At 40.9% G+C, this 14068-nt stretch overlaps 1 protein-coding gene across 1 annotated transcript in view; it reads left to right on the plus strand.

Annotated features, from left to right (window-relative positions):
• Positions 1-416: 416 nt before the first annotated feature.
• CPA6 (carboxypeptidase A6) overlaps positions 417-14068 on the plus strand; it is a 370507-nt gene continuing 356855 nt past the window's right edge. The window contains exon 1 of the mRNA XM_047727215.1: positions 417-582. Coding sequence (XP_047583171.1) covers positions 467-582 — 116 coding nt within the window. The 5' untranslated portion in view covers positions 417-466. The remainder of the gene's footprint in view (positions 583-14068) is intronic.

Raw genomic sequence — 14068 nt, forward strand, 5'->3', positions numbered from 1 at the left:
ATTTGTGTTCAGGATAGGATCCTGTGCTGTAGAACGTAATAAAAGGAGAAAGGTTGTCCAAGAAAGGAGCCTAAAGTCATAAAGCAAGAAACAAACAAAAAAAACGAGAAGAAGTTATCCAAAGGAAGCATCACCCAGTGAACCCCAGCCATGAGTCAGCACAGGGGAGGCCCAGCCCCTTCTAGGGGATCCTGATTAAGGATCAGACTCAGCTGCCGGGCTGGGCTGTGTGTGCTGCTGCTTCTCGTCCCAAGACCAAGTTTTAATAGCAACTTCCCTTCTTCAGCTGCTTAAACTTTTTTTCCCCCTGTGGCTGGAAAGAAGTGTCACATTTTACTGGCTTCCCCAGCCTTTGTCCCCACCCCCTCCCAGAGAAGGATTGCGCATGTGGAGGGGGCTCTGTGAGCCACCTCCAGCCTAGGGTGACTGCTGTAAGGGAACTTTCAGCTCCTCTCCTTGCAACACTATGAAGTGCCTCGGGAAGCCCAGGACTCAGACAGCTGCTTTTCTGCCTCTTTGCCTGCTTTTTTTGAAGATTCTGCAAGCAGGGCATGGCCACCTTTATAACAACAGCTATGCTGGGTGAGTAGAGCGATTTTTGTTTCCTATGTGACTTTTAGTTGGATAAAGGGGGCTGGTTTGCTCCTGAGTCTGCCTTGGATTTTTTTTTTTTTCTCCTCTGTGATTTTTGTGTGAATCTGTACACTTCACCCTCACCTAAAGTAAAGCGTGTGTGCGGTTCCCAGCTCTTGGGTCGAGCTCACTGAGAGAACACAGCGGTCGCAAGTCTAGCTTTTCACACTTTTTATAGTGTGCCATCCTCCACTGTGGGCCAGTGTGGAATGTGATTCTGTCCTTGGCGTGGCCAGTATTTACTGTATCCGAGTAAGAAGGATGCTGTTGGAGCATGTGAATTATGACCTGAAAACTAGAGCTTCTCCTTCAGGATTATAGGCAGAAAGGATTGAAATTCACCAGTGATTAAGACCAGAGTGGTGTGTGTGTGTGTGTGTGTGCGCGCTTGTTAGCCTGCATAGTGGTTATTAGAAAGATTTTTAAATCTGAGCCATGCAAATGAGCTAGTTTAAAATAAGCCGAATAAAAGTAGCCAACAGTAAAATTGGGTGTTTTTTTTCAGAAGGGAAGAATGTAGAAGGGGAAAAAACAATTAGTTCCCCCTCGTCCCGTGTCTGTAGCATAGGGTACCTTGTGTTTGCCTTTCTTAAGGAGGCACAGGACTGCGTACAAAGTCGTGGGCGACTCTGCACCTCTTCTCCCAAAGGCTTGCTGTGGACTCTACAGCATTTGTTTTACTCAGATTTGCAGGGGGTCATTCTTTGAATCTGGAAATTATGGCATTACTGCATTTTAAATCAGGAAGAACCTTAAATAGCTCATCTAATTCAATTGCTTTTCCTAGAGGAGGAAAACCAGGGTCTTAAATCTTTATCTTTCTGTAACTATCAATTGAGGAAAACTTTCTCCTAGGTGTGTCCAGTGTGTTAAGGCACAGTTGCTCTTACTAGCAATCATGTAAAGAAGAACTTATAAGTATGACCCTGGAAAGAGAAATACTTCCCTTTTGTCTCCGAAAGAATCTAGTGCTAGGGCGCCTGGGTGGCTCAGAGGGTTGGGCCTCTGCCTTCGGCTCAGGTCATGATCTCAGGGTCATGCTTCCCCCATCCCCTTTCCCTGCCTCTCTGCCTACTTGTGATCTCTCTCTGTCCAATAAATAAAATTTTAAAAAATAATAAAGAATCTAGGCCCTGCCTTTACTGTTTCTCCTGAATATGGTGCTTACAGAGAAAACTTAAAACAATGCAAAAAACCTGTCCTCAGTTTTGGGGACAATAAGATGGGGGAGGAGGCATTGGGGGAGATAAGGGCTATAGATGGTAATACAATCCTGATTTTTCCACCCCTGTGTTCCAGGGAGAAAGAGAAAGGGGCAGACATCAGAAGGGTTGCTTTCCAGTCTCCTAAACACACAGGGTTCAGGCTTCACATCCTGTCGTTTGTCATGCTTTTGGAGATCTGGACAAGGGAGCCATGTTTCATGACTGGTATTGGCCCCACTGTGGAATTTACGGACTCTCCTGTCTGGTGTCAGGTCATGTGATAATCACAGATCACAGGTTTAGACACACCCATGTGACCTAGGACCACACTGCTCCACTCAGCTGGGGCCCCGTTCTTAATTATTTCAGTGTGTGGTGCTTGATGATGACCAAGTTAGCAGACCTGCTTCAGCGGAGCAGGTGCAGGCACTTAGCTAAGCACCATGTAGAGGAAACGCAGCCAATGGCAGTAAATTTTTCCTTCTAGAATTTGCTGCAACTGGAACTTTTCTGGAGGAAGCTGCACTATTTTTCTGTTCTGCAATGAAAGCAGTAATTGCTGTTTTCCCTTTGGCTGCGATATAATAAGTCAGTCCCAAATGTATAAATTACCGGATGTCTGAAAGTTGGAGAAAAAAGCTGAAACGTTTGAGAAACTGAAGATCACCTTACCTGTCCATCACTGTAGAACCCTAGAGCTTCTCTAAAACCGGAAGTGGCTGAGCACATTCCCACCAGAAATGGGGGATTTTAACTTCATCTTACTAAATAGGCCATTCTCTCATCACGAAAGACAGAAATGCTGCTTATGTTTGGGATTCCTTTGCTTGCTTCCCTCAGGAACTACTTTCTGCTAGTCTCGTTTTTGAGTGAATGAGAACCTGATGGCATGACATGGTGGCATAGTTACATCGTGTGATCTTTGTTGCCAATTCAAGGTTAAAATTCTAAACCACCTCACTTTTTCTCCTTTAATAGGTTTAGGCTTTGTTAATTATGGAGCAGCCCCATTTTTTGCATTTTGGTAAAAACAATTTTGTAGGTCTTTATCAACAATTTAATGCAGTTTTGGGTATCCCCATTTTACAGATAAGCTAAATGAAGTACAACTGGGTAATCCAACCCCAGAGCTAACTAACCCAAGGTCCTTGTAAGGGCACAGTTGGGATTCTAACCTGGCTCTGCTTGACTGGACAAACTACTTCCTATTCTGTCACTCGTTTAAGATACAGAAGATAATTGGTCTTAAGGAAAACTGAAGGTTTAATCTTGTTTGGGGAGCTGACAGTTTCAGGGTAACAAAGAAGTGGATTATGTAGCTAAAACTGGAAGTCTAATTGTGGTTCCCTTCTCTAGGTGATGAGTCACTGATGGTGAATCCTCATTAGAAAAGCAGGCAGACAACACAAGGGATGGAAAGTGGAAGATGAGTAAAAATAAAGTAGCACAGAAATTGGCCATGGGTGTGTGCCTTCATTCATTCAATAAGTAGTAATACTCTGTGCCAAGAACATTAACCAACAGAGTCCATGCCCTCTGACAGCTTGTTTTAGTAAATAACCCCACACATAACATTAGTAGACAATGTATAAATGTTGGGTGGAATGAAGAGACCATGAGGATTGATTAGTGAGCTCTGAACCAAGAAGGGAGGAATGGAAATCTATTCTAGGCCTCACCTGTTCTGATCACTCAGCCCTGCTATAGCTCAGCTGGGGAGGAGCATGAACATGCTTCCTGACACTAGGGTTCCTTGTTGGACTTGAGCCCAGTGGTATTGGATGTGCCCGCTGAGGACTGGAACACTCCTTCCTCACTCAGCCCTGCACATGCTGAAGCCTCCTTTCCTGTCACTGTGTGGTCATTTCTCCTTTCAGGAGAGCAACTCTAAGGACTGCCTTTGTCCCATGACCATAGGTTTATATGTGCAAGGCTGGTTATGGCCCACTAGACAGCTGGTGCATGCTGAATAGTCAGTGTCCATGCAGTATCCACAGCCCCATCCTTAACCCTGTTGCCCCCAACACCCCATACCTCCACCTTGGTTTACTAGTCCTTCATGGAAAAGGGATATGGAGAATTAGGAATGGAAAGAAACAGGGTTTGTTTTTTAAGAAGGCAGTTTAGTCCTTGAAACCGTTAAGCAAAGAGACCCCAAATCAGGATGTGACCTATTGAAAAGCAGACAACTATGAGAAATACAGTGACTCAGAACAGCTTGAACTTCAGGGACCTCATATTTGTTTTCTAACTTACCACTCTGGCTCTTCCTCTGTCTCTCAACAGCAGCTCTTTATTTTCATCCTCCAATGGTGGCTTCCTTTTATGTCTAACTTTTAGAAACCCAGAGCTAGAGTTCAAGAGCACAGGGTGGTCATTAGAATCTGAGTTGTCTTCTATGGTGGTAGTTAAAACTGCCTACAGGTAAGATGGCTCGAAATCCATTTGCCTGAGACTGGCCCTGTTCTCACCTGCTTTCTGGCCTAGTAATTGGCAATACCCCATTTCAGTCTGAGCAGAGTCCTGATTTAGATGGTAAATCATGGATTCAGCCTTATTCACTGTGTTTGCTTCTTTAATAAGCATTGTTTCAAGTTTTCAGCTACCTTCTTATTTCAAGACTGCAAATTTAGTTCCTTACGATCTTCCTATAGAAAGTCTCCTCCTTGTCCTCTCTCTCTTCTTCCTTGCCATAGCCACCAGTCATATTCAGTATTTCCTTATTGTAGCCCAAATTAAGGTGGCTTTCTCCTAACTGCTCTACCTCTCTACTCCATTCTCATTCTAATGATCTTACTAAAATAAAGTGTTGCATGTGTTACTCCCTTGCTCAAAAATCTACTTTGGCTTCCTATTGCTAACTACATCAAATCCAGAATCCTTTGCCTGGCTTTCAAGTCCTCTATAATCAGATTCTCTGGTTCTCTTGTCTCTATTTCACTCTTCTTCAGCCTTGAGACTCCTCTGTAGTCCAGAGAAAGGGAGCGCTTCAGCCTTGATCCATCTTTAACAGAAGAAGGCAGGCCCCATTCATCATAAGGGCCTAAAGCAAGAATGAGCCATCTCAGATCACGAATGATAGATTGGAATGTGTGAGCTCTAGGGGCATTAGGGAATTATGAAAGATGTACAGTAGGTTTTAAGTTTGGGTTTTGAACCTATTCTTCACAAGTCAGTGTAGTTTATCCAATAGTTCTTCAGTGTTCTCTGGAAAGTTCCTTTGAGCTCTTGGCCCTTATTAATGGGAGAATAACTTAAGTTTTCCTTAACACTAGCTCAAAGAGCAACTCCTAAGTGCTGATTATCAGGTGTTTATTCCAAAAGCTTTATTCCTCAGTCTGTTCTGTGTGTTGAGGCCTCCTGCTTTGCTTGGTAAAAGCATACAATGCTGTAGGTCTCTATTTCCTCTGACCTGAACTCCCAGGCAGTCATAGGGATCAGCATTCCCTCTGCCACTGAGCTAGTAGAAAGAGGAGTATTTTATGTGCTTCTGGGCCACTTCTTGGAGCCCAGTCTGATAATGAAGACTTTATTTTATGGCACCAGGATACATTCTGGGTAAGACCGTTAAGCATGATCACTTCCACTTCCTGAAAAGTAGTGAAGGATGTTACTATTCTATAATTTTATATTGTGAAAGCTACAAAAGCATAAGTCTTTTAGTCTGTGTAAATAGAACTGCTGATCAGAAAATGAAGTTGTCTTGTGAGCTGTTCTAGTCTTCACTATGATCCCTCAGTAGATAACTGGTTCATAGGATTACGATTTGCTTTGCCAAACAAATACCTTTTCCAGTCTGCCTCTGGGCGTTAGTTTCTTCATAATAAAGTGGAATGTAGAATATGAAGTTTTCAAGTAGCTTGTTCTGGGTAGTATAGTACATTTCATAAATTATTAAAGGTTCAAGCAAACTTTAAAATGGCTTCAACAAAATTACCATCTTCCCAGTGTACTTTGAAAATAATAAAATATTAGTATTTTTTACTAAGAATACTGTTGGGTTGTGGGTTTGTTGGTTTGTTTTTGTTTGTTCTTTTTCTGTAACAACCCCAAATCTCAATGGTTTGAACAAGAAATTTTTTTCTCATGTAGAAATACAAGCAGGTATAGTTGGTAGTGCCAGAGAAAAGGTCTCTGTCCTGTGTTTCTGCCCTGCTCAACACTCAACCCCCAAATGTGGTTCAGTGAGTCTAGCTCTTGAGGTCCAGGCAGCAGGACCATGGAAAATGTTGGTCACTCTCCTTTTAAGAGAACAATCCTTCACCATCACTCCCTACTGGCCAGAGTTAGTTAGATAGATTTAGCTGCATGGGAGGCTATGAAATAATGGCTGGGAATGGAGAGTACGGCTTGGGGGAAACACACTAGGAAATACCTAGCAGCTTCTCTCAGTGGTCACTCTGATATTTAATGATTACCAATCTACTTTCCCTTCTATTTCATTCTCCTATAGAAGCAATCCATCCAAATGCGCTTTTAGAATTGTGTACTTCACACAGATTCAAAATGTGCATTTTTATTCTGTAAATGGTATTTAAGTCATAGAATCAGAAAAGAAAGACCACAAAATTAGAGCTCAGTCCCTTTCTTTAATACACGAGGAAGAAGAACTCGACCCCCCCCCCTCCAAAAAAAAGATTTGCAGAGCTGGTGGAGTGGGACTAAAACCCAGGTCAGCTGAGTTTGAAGTAGTCCTTATAGTTAACAGCACTGTTTGGTGAATCCAGAAATCTTACTCTTTATTATTCCCTATGGTTATTGGGGATGAAGTAAAATGACTTCTCAGCCTTGGCAAGGCTGAGAAGTGTTTAATGACGGAGGATTTAATTTCATTTCTATAAATATTTGTAGCATATCTGGCCTTCTACTAGTCTGGGGCTACAGATAAAAGAGCAGTCCATGTGCATAGTGTAATGAGTAACTTGGGTAAGTAAACAATTTCAACTCTGGGATCACTGTGCCCACAGACAAAACTCTTGGTGCTGAGTGAGTGCAAGAGAATGGATCACTTAATCTAGACCTCTGAAAGGTCAAAAAAGGCATTTTCGTTGTGAGAAGAGTCTTTAAAATACAGAAATCTGAGTGAGTTATTAAATATGCAAAGTATTTTACATTTTTCTTAATGTTTGGGACTCCAAGAACATGGTCCTCATCTCAGGCATAAAGAACAAATAGAAATTAAGTGAAGGCTTTCCAGACACAGGGAACATATTGCCTGTGCAAAGAACTACAGGTGAGAACTTGGTCAAATCTAGAAAATGAGAGCAATTAAGTATGAACAAAATAAAGGGTGTTACTCTTGGTAGGAGAGGTGAGGTAAGACTTCAAGGTCATGAACTACTTTGTCCCATAACATGAAGTTCTGATTTCTCCCACAGGTGATGAGATGCTAGTCAAGAATTTTACAAAAAAAAAAAAAAATCTAGATTACTTTCTTTCCCTGTCCCCCAAGGAAAATTCCCTTTCCCATCATTGAGAAGGGAAGACATGAAGGCTAATAATTGGGAACAAAAGACTGGGATATTATAGTGATCATGGTAATAACATGGTAGAGCCTAGTTTCTGGCAGTAACAATCAAAGGGAAAGGATGGAACCAATTAAAAAAAATACTTAACAGGTAGAATTTTCACAATTGTGTAACTGAAGAGGAGTCGAAGGAGGAAATAGTGTAAAATGATTCTTAGTATTAATAGAACTGAGCTCTTTACAGAGGGGTAAGTACTATTTCAACTCTGTGTAGTTTGAGGGATTTATAAAGTACCCAACTGGATAGATGGCTCTGAAGCTCAAGATATCTAGACTGTGGAATAGATTCCAGGAACTGATATATGCCTTCTTAAAACCATCGAGTGTAGGATGGGGTATCTAGGAAGCACTCATTACATTAAAAATAAAGAACTCAAACCAAGATAGAACAAAGGGGGGAAGGGAGAGCCAGAGAAACTAGTAGAAAGTACTAGGAAGAAACCCAGCAGAGTAAGATCCAAGAAAGGTGAGGCCAGTCACATTAAATATGACAATTGGCTTGGCAATTGGCTTGGCCATTCAAGATCTCAGTTGTATTGTCATCAGAGGTGCTTTTAGTGAAATGGTGAGGGAAATCCAGAGCTCGGTCGCTTAAAGAACAAATGGGATGTGAGGACATTAGCGGTGAGTGCAGACCATAATTTAAAGAAGCTTATCCATGAAGTCAGATGGAGAGTTGATAAATAGTTGAAAGGGTTTTGTTCTTGTTTTTACTACTTAACATAGGGGAGTATGACCATGTTTTATGCCAGGTGGTAGGAATAAGAGTAAGACTATAGGTAAGAAATGGAGTTAGGTGTCTGAAGAGATAGGAAGCTAGCTGGCCTCTTTCCTAAAAAACAAACAACAAAAAAACCCTAGCCCTATGAAGATGTAGTAGATAGAGGACCTGATAAATGATGTTTCTCAGTTTTCTTTTATTTTTAAGATTTTATTTGACAGACAGAGATCACAAGTAGGCAGAGAGGCAGGCAGAGAGAGAGGAAGAGAAGCAGGCTCCCCGCTGAGCAGAGAGCCCTATGCAGGGCTCCATCCCTGGACCCTGGGATCATGACCTGAGCAGAAGGTAGAGGATTCAACCCACTGAGCCACCCAGGCGCCCCTCAGTTTTGTTTTCTTAAACTTAAATTTTAGATTTACTGTACAGAGGACTCCTATACCTTGCTTCCTCTAATGTTAACAAATTTCCTACAAAATTTATAAATTGGAATATAATATAGGTGTTAAGTATATTATTATGTCTAGTATTAGTTGGAAAGTCTCTCATGTAGATAACCTATTACAAAACTGATTACCTTTCATCTTCCTGGGAAATTAAAAGTTCTGTTAAAATGTCTTCATGTTGTCTTAGCCAAGTGAATGGGCTTCCCTTTTCCCTCCTCCTGTCAATTCCCTCAGGACTGGAGGTACACCATCCTCTCCATCTTTCCAGTCCTGTCTTCCCTCATTGTACCACACTTAACCAAGTGCCAGCAGTAACAACATATGCCTTACCACCAATCCTATGTTCTAGTGGGGTTAGGAATCTCCAAAGCAGAGAGCAGAAGAGTCTCTGCCTCTTGAGGGCTTAAATTTTTTTTTAATCTTTAAAATTCAATTTAGTTAACATACTATATTAGTTTCAGGAATAGAATCTTATGATTCATCAATTGCATTTAACACCCAGTGCTCTTTACGTCAAGGGCTCTGTTTAATACCCATCATCCAATTATCCTTTCCCTCCAGCAACCTTGAGGGCTTTGATCTTAATCCAGTGATCTAAACTGGGGTAGGGGAGAAGGGGGGAGAATGAAAATGCAATTACATTAGATCAACAACCCTCTTCCTACTCTTGACTTTTAACACACACAGTGTGTATTTATATAGCATTTCAGTCTTAGATTGAGTGTTGCTAAGTGTTACAACTAGGGTATAACATTTTATCACTAGATGAGCTTATTTTTGCACTTAAAGAATCTGTGACCACCTATATAGGTGACCTCATTTGCCATATTTTCACGTCCCTCCTCTATCTTTTAGATTTTCCTCTTAATGGGACTAATTTATGAATCTTATAAATGTCTAAGTTCCTATTTGTGATTTTTGTGAATATAATGAAGACACAAGGTTTATATTAAGAGACTCTAATAGGACTGACCATATCATGCTTCCATGGAAGGTATATCATGTGTGTATGATGTAGTAGCAATACATTTGGCATCAAAATTGCTAAACATATGGAAGGTTAGAGGGATTTGGGACAACCCTGTATAGCAGGCTGTTTGGAGTAAAAAGCTACTAGAAACTGTATTCTACGTCCTTGACTTACAGGGCAGAAAAGGAGGACACAGGAAGAACTGGGCTCCCCCATAGGAGTTTTCAGGCCTCTGTGTGTCAGGAAAAGGGAATGACTGCAAGTGACAAGTAGGAAATCCTCTTAATATAATACCAGATAGAAAGACTACTTCTGCATTTCAGAGAGAATTACAGTCTGACTGGTTTTTCCTCTGCCCTAAATGAGGGTGTTTATTCCCTTAGAATATAGCTGGTCTTCACAGCAGCTGTTCTGAAACTCTGCAGTTACTTAAGGCTCTTACTGTACCTCACTCTCCCTACTACCCCTGACCCCAAACTTTTTACTAATAAAACCAAAGATGTGTCTTTAAGATGGAGTCAATGTGGTGTATGGCCTGAGTTATCTTGTCTTCCATCCTCTCTGACTCAATCTGTACGAGTCCCAAGCTCACCTCTCCTTCCAAGATGGTATCTCCTTTATCAAGTCAATACTAATTTTTTCCCCAAAGTATAGTTGATGGTTACATTAGTTTCAGGTGTACAACATAGAGCTTTGACAAGTTTATACCTTATGCTAAGTTCATCACAAATGTAGCTGCCATCTGTCATCATAGAATCTATTACAATATCATTGACTATTACCCTATGCTGTTCCTGTCATCCCCGTGACTTACTCATTCCATAACCAGAAGTCCATATCTCCCACTCCCTTTCACTCCTGACGCCCCTTCCCCTACCCGTCTCTGCTCTGGCAACCATCCGTGTGTTATCTGTACTTGAGTCTGTTTCTGTTGGCTTTATTTTTTAGATTCCATATATAAATGAAATCATATGGTCTTTCTCTAACTTAATTCACTTAGCATAATAACCTTTAGGTCTATCCAAGTTGTTGTAAATGACAGGATCTCCTCTCTTTTTTACAATTGAATAATATCGGTGTGTGTGTGTACAACATCTTTATTCATCTATTGGTAGACACTTGGGTTGTTTCCATATTTTGCCTATTGTAAATAACGCTGTAATAACATAGGAATGCCTATATTTTCAAATTAGTGTGTTTTTTTTTAGTAGATCTCTAGTAGAATTACTGGATTTTGTGGTTAATTAAGTTAGTTAACTTAATTTTTTTAAAGATTTTATTTATTATTTATTTGACAGAGATCACAAGTAGAGAGGCAGGCAGGCAGAGAGGGAGAGAGAGAGAGAGACAGACAGAAGCAGGCTCCCTGTCGAGCAGAGAGCCCGATGCAGGACTCGATCCCAGGACCCTGAGATCATGACCTGAGCCGAAGGCAGCGGCTTAACCCACTGAGCCACCCAGGCGCCCAACTTAAGTTAATTTTTATTAACTTTCTGAGAAACCTCGATTGTGGCTATACCAGTCTACATTCCCAGCAACAGTGCAAGAGGGTTCCCTTCTCTCCACATTCTCACTGACACTTGTTTTACCTTTTGATTTTAGACAATGTGACACATATTAGGGGGTTTCTCACTGTGGTTTTGATTTGCATTTCCCTGATTAGTGATGTTGAACATCTTTTCATATGTCCATTGGCCACCTGCTGTCATCTTTGGAAAAAATATATTTGGGTTCTCTGCCTATTTCTAATCAGATCATTGGATTTGGGGGGGGTTGTTTGTTTGTTTTGATAAGTTGTATTCTTAGTGGGTTACTATTTAAACTATGTAGTCAGAGTTATCCTGTACAAGTTTCTCCTCCCATTCAGTAGGTTGCCTTTTCATTTTGGGTTTCCTTTGCTGTGCTAAGCTCTTTATTTTGGTGTAGTCCTGATAGTTTATTTTGCTTTTGTTTCCCTTGCCTTAGGAGACCTATCTAGAAAAGTATTGCTAAGGCTGATATCAAAGAAATTACTGCCTATATTTTCACCTAGGATTTTTACAGCTGCAGGTCTCACATTTAGGTCTTCAATCCATTTAAGTTTATTTCTGTGTATAAGAAGGTGGCCCATTTCATTCTTTCACACACAGAGGACCAGTTTTTCCAGTGCTGTTTGAAGACATTGTCTTTTTCCCATCTCACATGCTTTTCTCCTTTGTCCTAGACTATTTGACCATATAAGTGTGTGTTTATTTCTCTGTTCTGTTTTGTTCCATTGATCTTGTGTCTGTTTTTATGCTACTGCCTTACTGTTTTGATCACTATAGTTCTGTATCATATCTTGAAAACTGAGATTGTAGTATCTCTAGTTTTGTTCAAGATTGCATTGGCTTTTTGGGGTCTTTTGTGGTTCTACAAACTTTAGTATGCAAGTTCTGTGAAAAATGTTGTTGGCATGTTGACAGGGATTGCACCGAATCTGTAGATTGCTTTGGGTAATATAGACACTTTAACAGTATTTTTCCAATTCACGGGCATGGAGTATCTTTCCATTTGTTCATGTTGTCTTTGGTTTCTTCAGTGTCTTACAGTTTTCAGAGTATAGGTCTTTTGCCTCAATTAAACTTATTCCTAGGCATTTTATTCTTTGGTGCAAGTCAACACTATTTGAGTGTCTACCATGTGCCCAATGGTATTTTAAAGTTGAGAAATGCATAAATTTAGGTGCTAGGAATTTCAGCACTGCTTTAGGCAACAAAATTGTCTCTCATGGGATTTATATCTTAATGGGTGATAAAAAAAAATCACCATAGTGTTAAGATATGATAGGGATTATGAAGGTACAGCATAGACCAGGAATAAAGAGTGTCAGGAGAAAAAATGAGAAGAATAAACTGAGGCCAGGAGCCATGTGACTATCTGGGGGTAGAAATTTCCAGGCAGAAGAAATAGCAAGTGGGATGGGAGCTTGTTGGCCATATCTCTGGACAGGGGTTCTCAGACCAGAAGCACCAGCATCACCTGGGAACATCACAGAAATGCAGACTCTCAGGCTACACATGTTCCTCCCCACAATCCCCTCAGCATAAGGAGCTCCAGAGGTGGACCTAGCAAGAAAGGCTTTAACAAGCCTTTCAGGTAATGTGAGCTTAAAGTTTGAGAACCCTGTGGTTCTCATGACATGGCTGGAGCTGAGCCATTGAAGAGAATATTTACTCTTTTTCTGCTCCTCCCCTGGAAAAAAAAAATTCTTTATTTCCTTTTTCTTTACAGTGCAAAACATCCCCAAAATCCCCTCCACCTCCTCCTCTGGGCCTTAGTCTCTGTGGCATGCATTTCTGGGGAATCCCTCCTTCTCCCTCTCTGGAGCCTGCCTGCCTTTCATGAGATAGTTCAAACATTACTCCTCAGGTTGGAGTTCCCTGATCCCACCAACAGCTGTGATTGCTTCCCACTCTGTGATCCCATAGTACTCTGTCCTTTTTTATAATCACCACTGACTGCTGGGTACTAAGTTTTTTGTGGCTGTCCTATCTTTGCTTTTCCAGGAAGAAAGTTGTTTTACAAGCAAGTGGAGAGTAAGGTGCTAGATTTTACTCTTCTTTTATATTCTCCCAGTGCCCAGATAGTATTTGGGAGATTTGGTAAAAGTTTAGAAGGATGTGAGGGAAGGGCAGGGAAGGCAGGCAAGGGAGGAAACTAATACATTAGGAATCAAACTTCTGACATTTGCAGGCAGTTTTGCCAGACTAGATTTCATAAAAATAAAGATGGTAGTGAGAACTAGAAGCCATTTGCCCCTCAGGCCTGCAGGGAGGATGTGGGGAATATTGATAGCTACCACCTGTATGTACCTATATGCGATCTATCCCACCCTCGTGTCACTTTCTCCCTGCTCAATGCATTTCATGTATCACTCCAATGATTACCCAATTTTGGTCTCAGATACTTTCCTTCTCAAGCTCTTAGGACTGCTTTGAACAGTATTGTACCTCATTATGGGCCCAACAACTGGTAGGTCAGTTCTTTCTAAAAAAGGGAAACTTGTAAGAAAAAGATGGATGGTAAAGTGGAATTATTACCAATCCAACCGTCTCCCCCCAAATTAAGTATTTCTAAACCAACTACTGTAAAGATGCAAAATCTGTATAGCAATCTCCTTTCTAGAACAGCAAGATACCTAAAAGGACTTGAGAATGGAAAATATTTAACCAAGGTTTTATATTTACACATCCTGCTTGCTTATAGGTTATTCACAGCTTCCGGTTTAAAAAAAAAAGTGCATCTTTAAATATTACTCCTAAGATTGTTCTCTTCATTCATACTGTAATGGAAGCCAGTTCTTCACTTCACCCAACCTGAAACTGTTAATGTCAAAAAAAGAGAAACGGCCAAAGTGGGGCCCATGAAAATAGTACACCCTAAATGGTGAGACCTGTAAACTCTCATTATTTGCTATGACCATTAAAGGACAACATAGTCCTTAGTTTTCTTAGTTTAAGTGGCAAGTCATAGCTCCCAAACTTTGTGGAACACCTTATATACTTAACCAATTGGTTTAAATGCGATTCTGCGAAGCTTCTGAGGATG

This window comes from Lutra lutra, chromosome 4 (genome assembly GCF_902655055.1).
Source record: "Lutra lutra chromosome 4, mLutLut1.2, whole genome shotgun sequence".
In the NCBI taxonomy this organism is placed as follows: domain Eukaryota; kingdom Metazoa; phylum Chordata; class Mammalia; order Carnivora; family Mustelidae; genus Lutra; species Lutra lutra.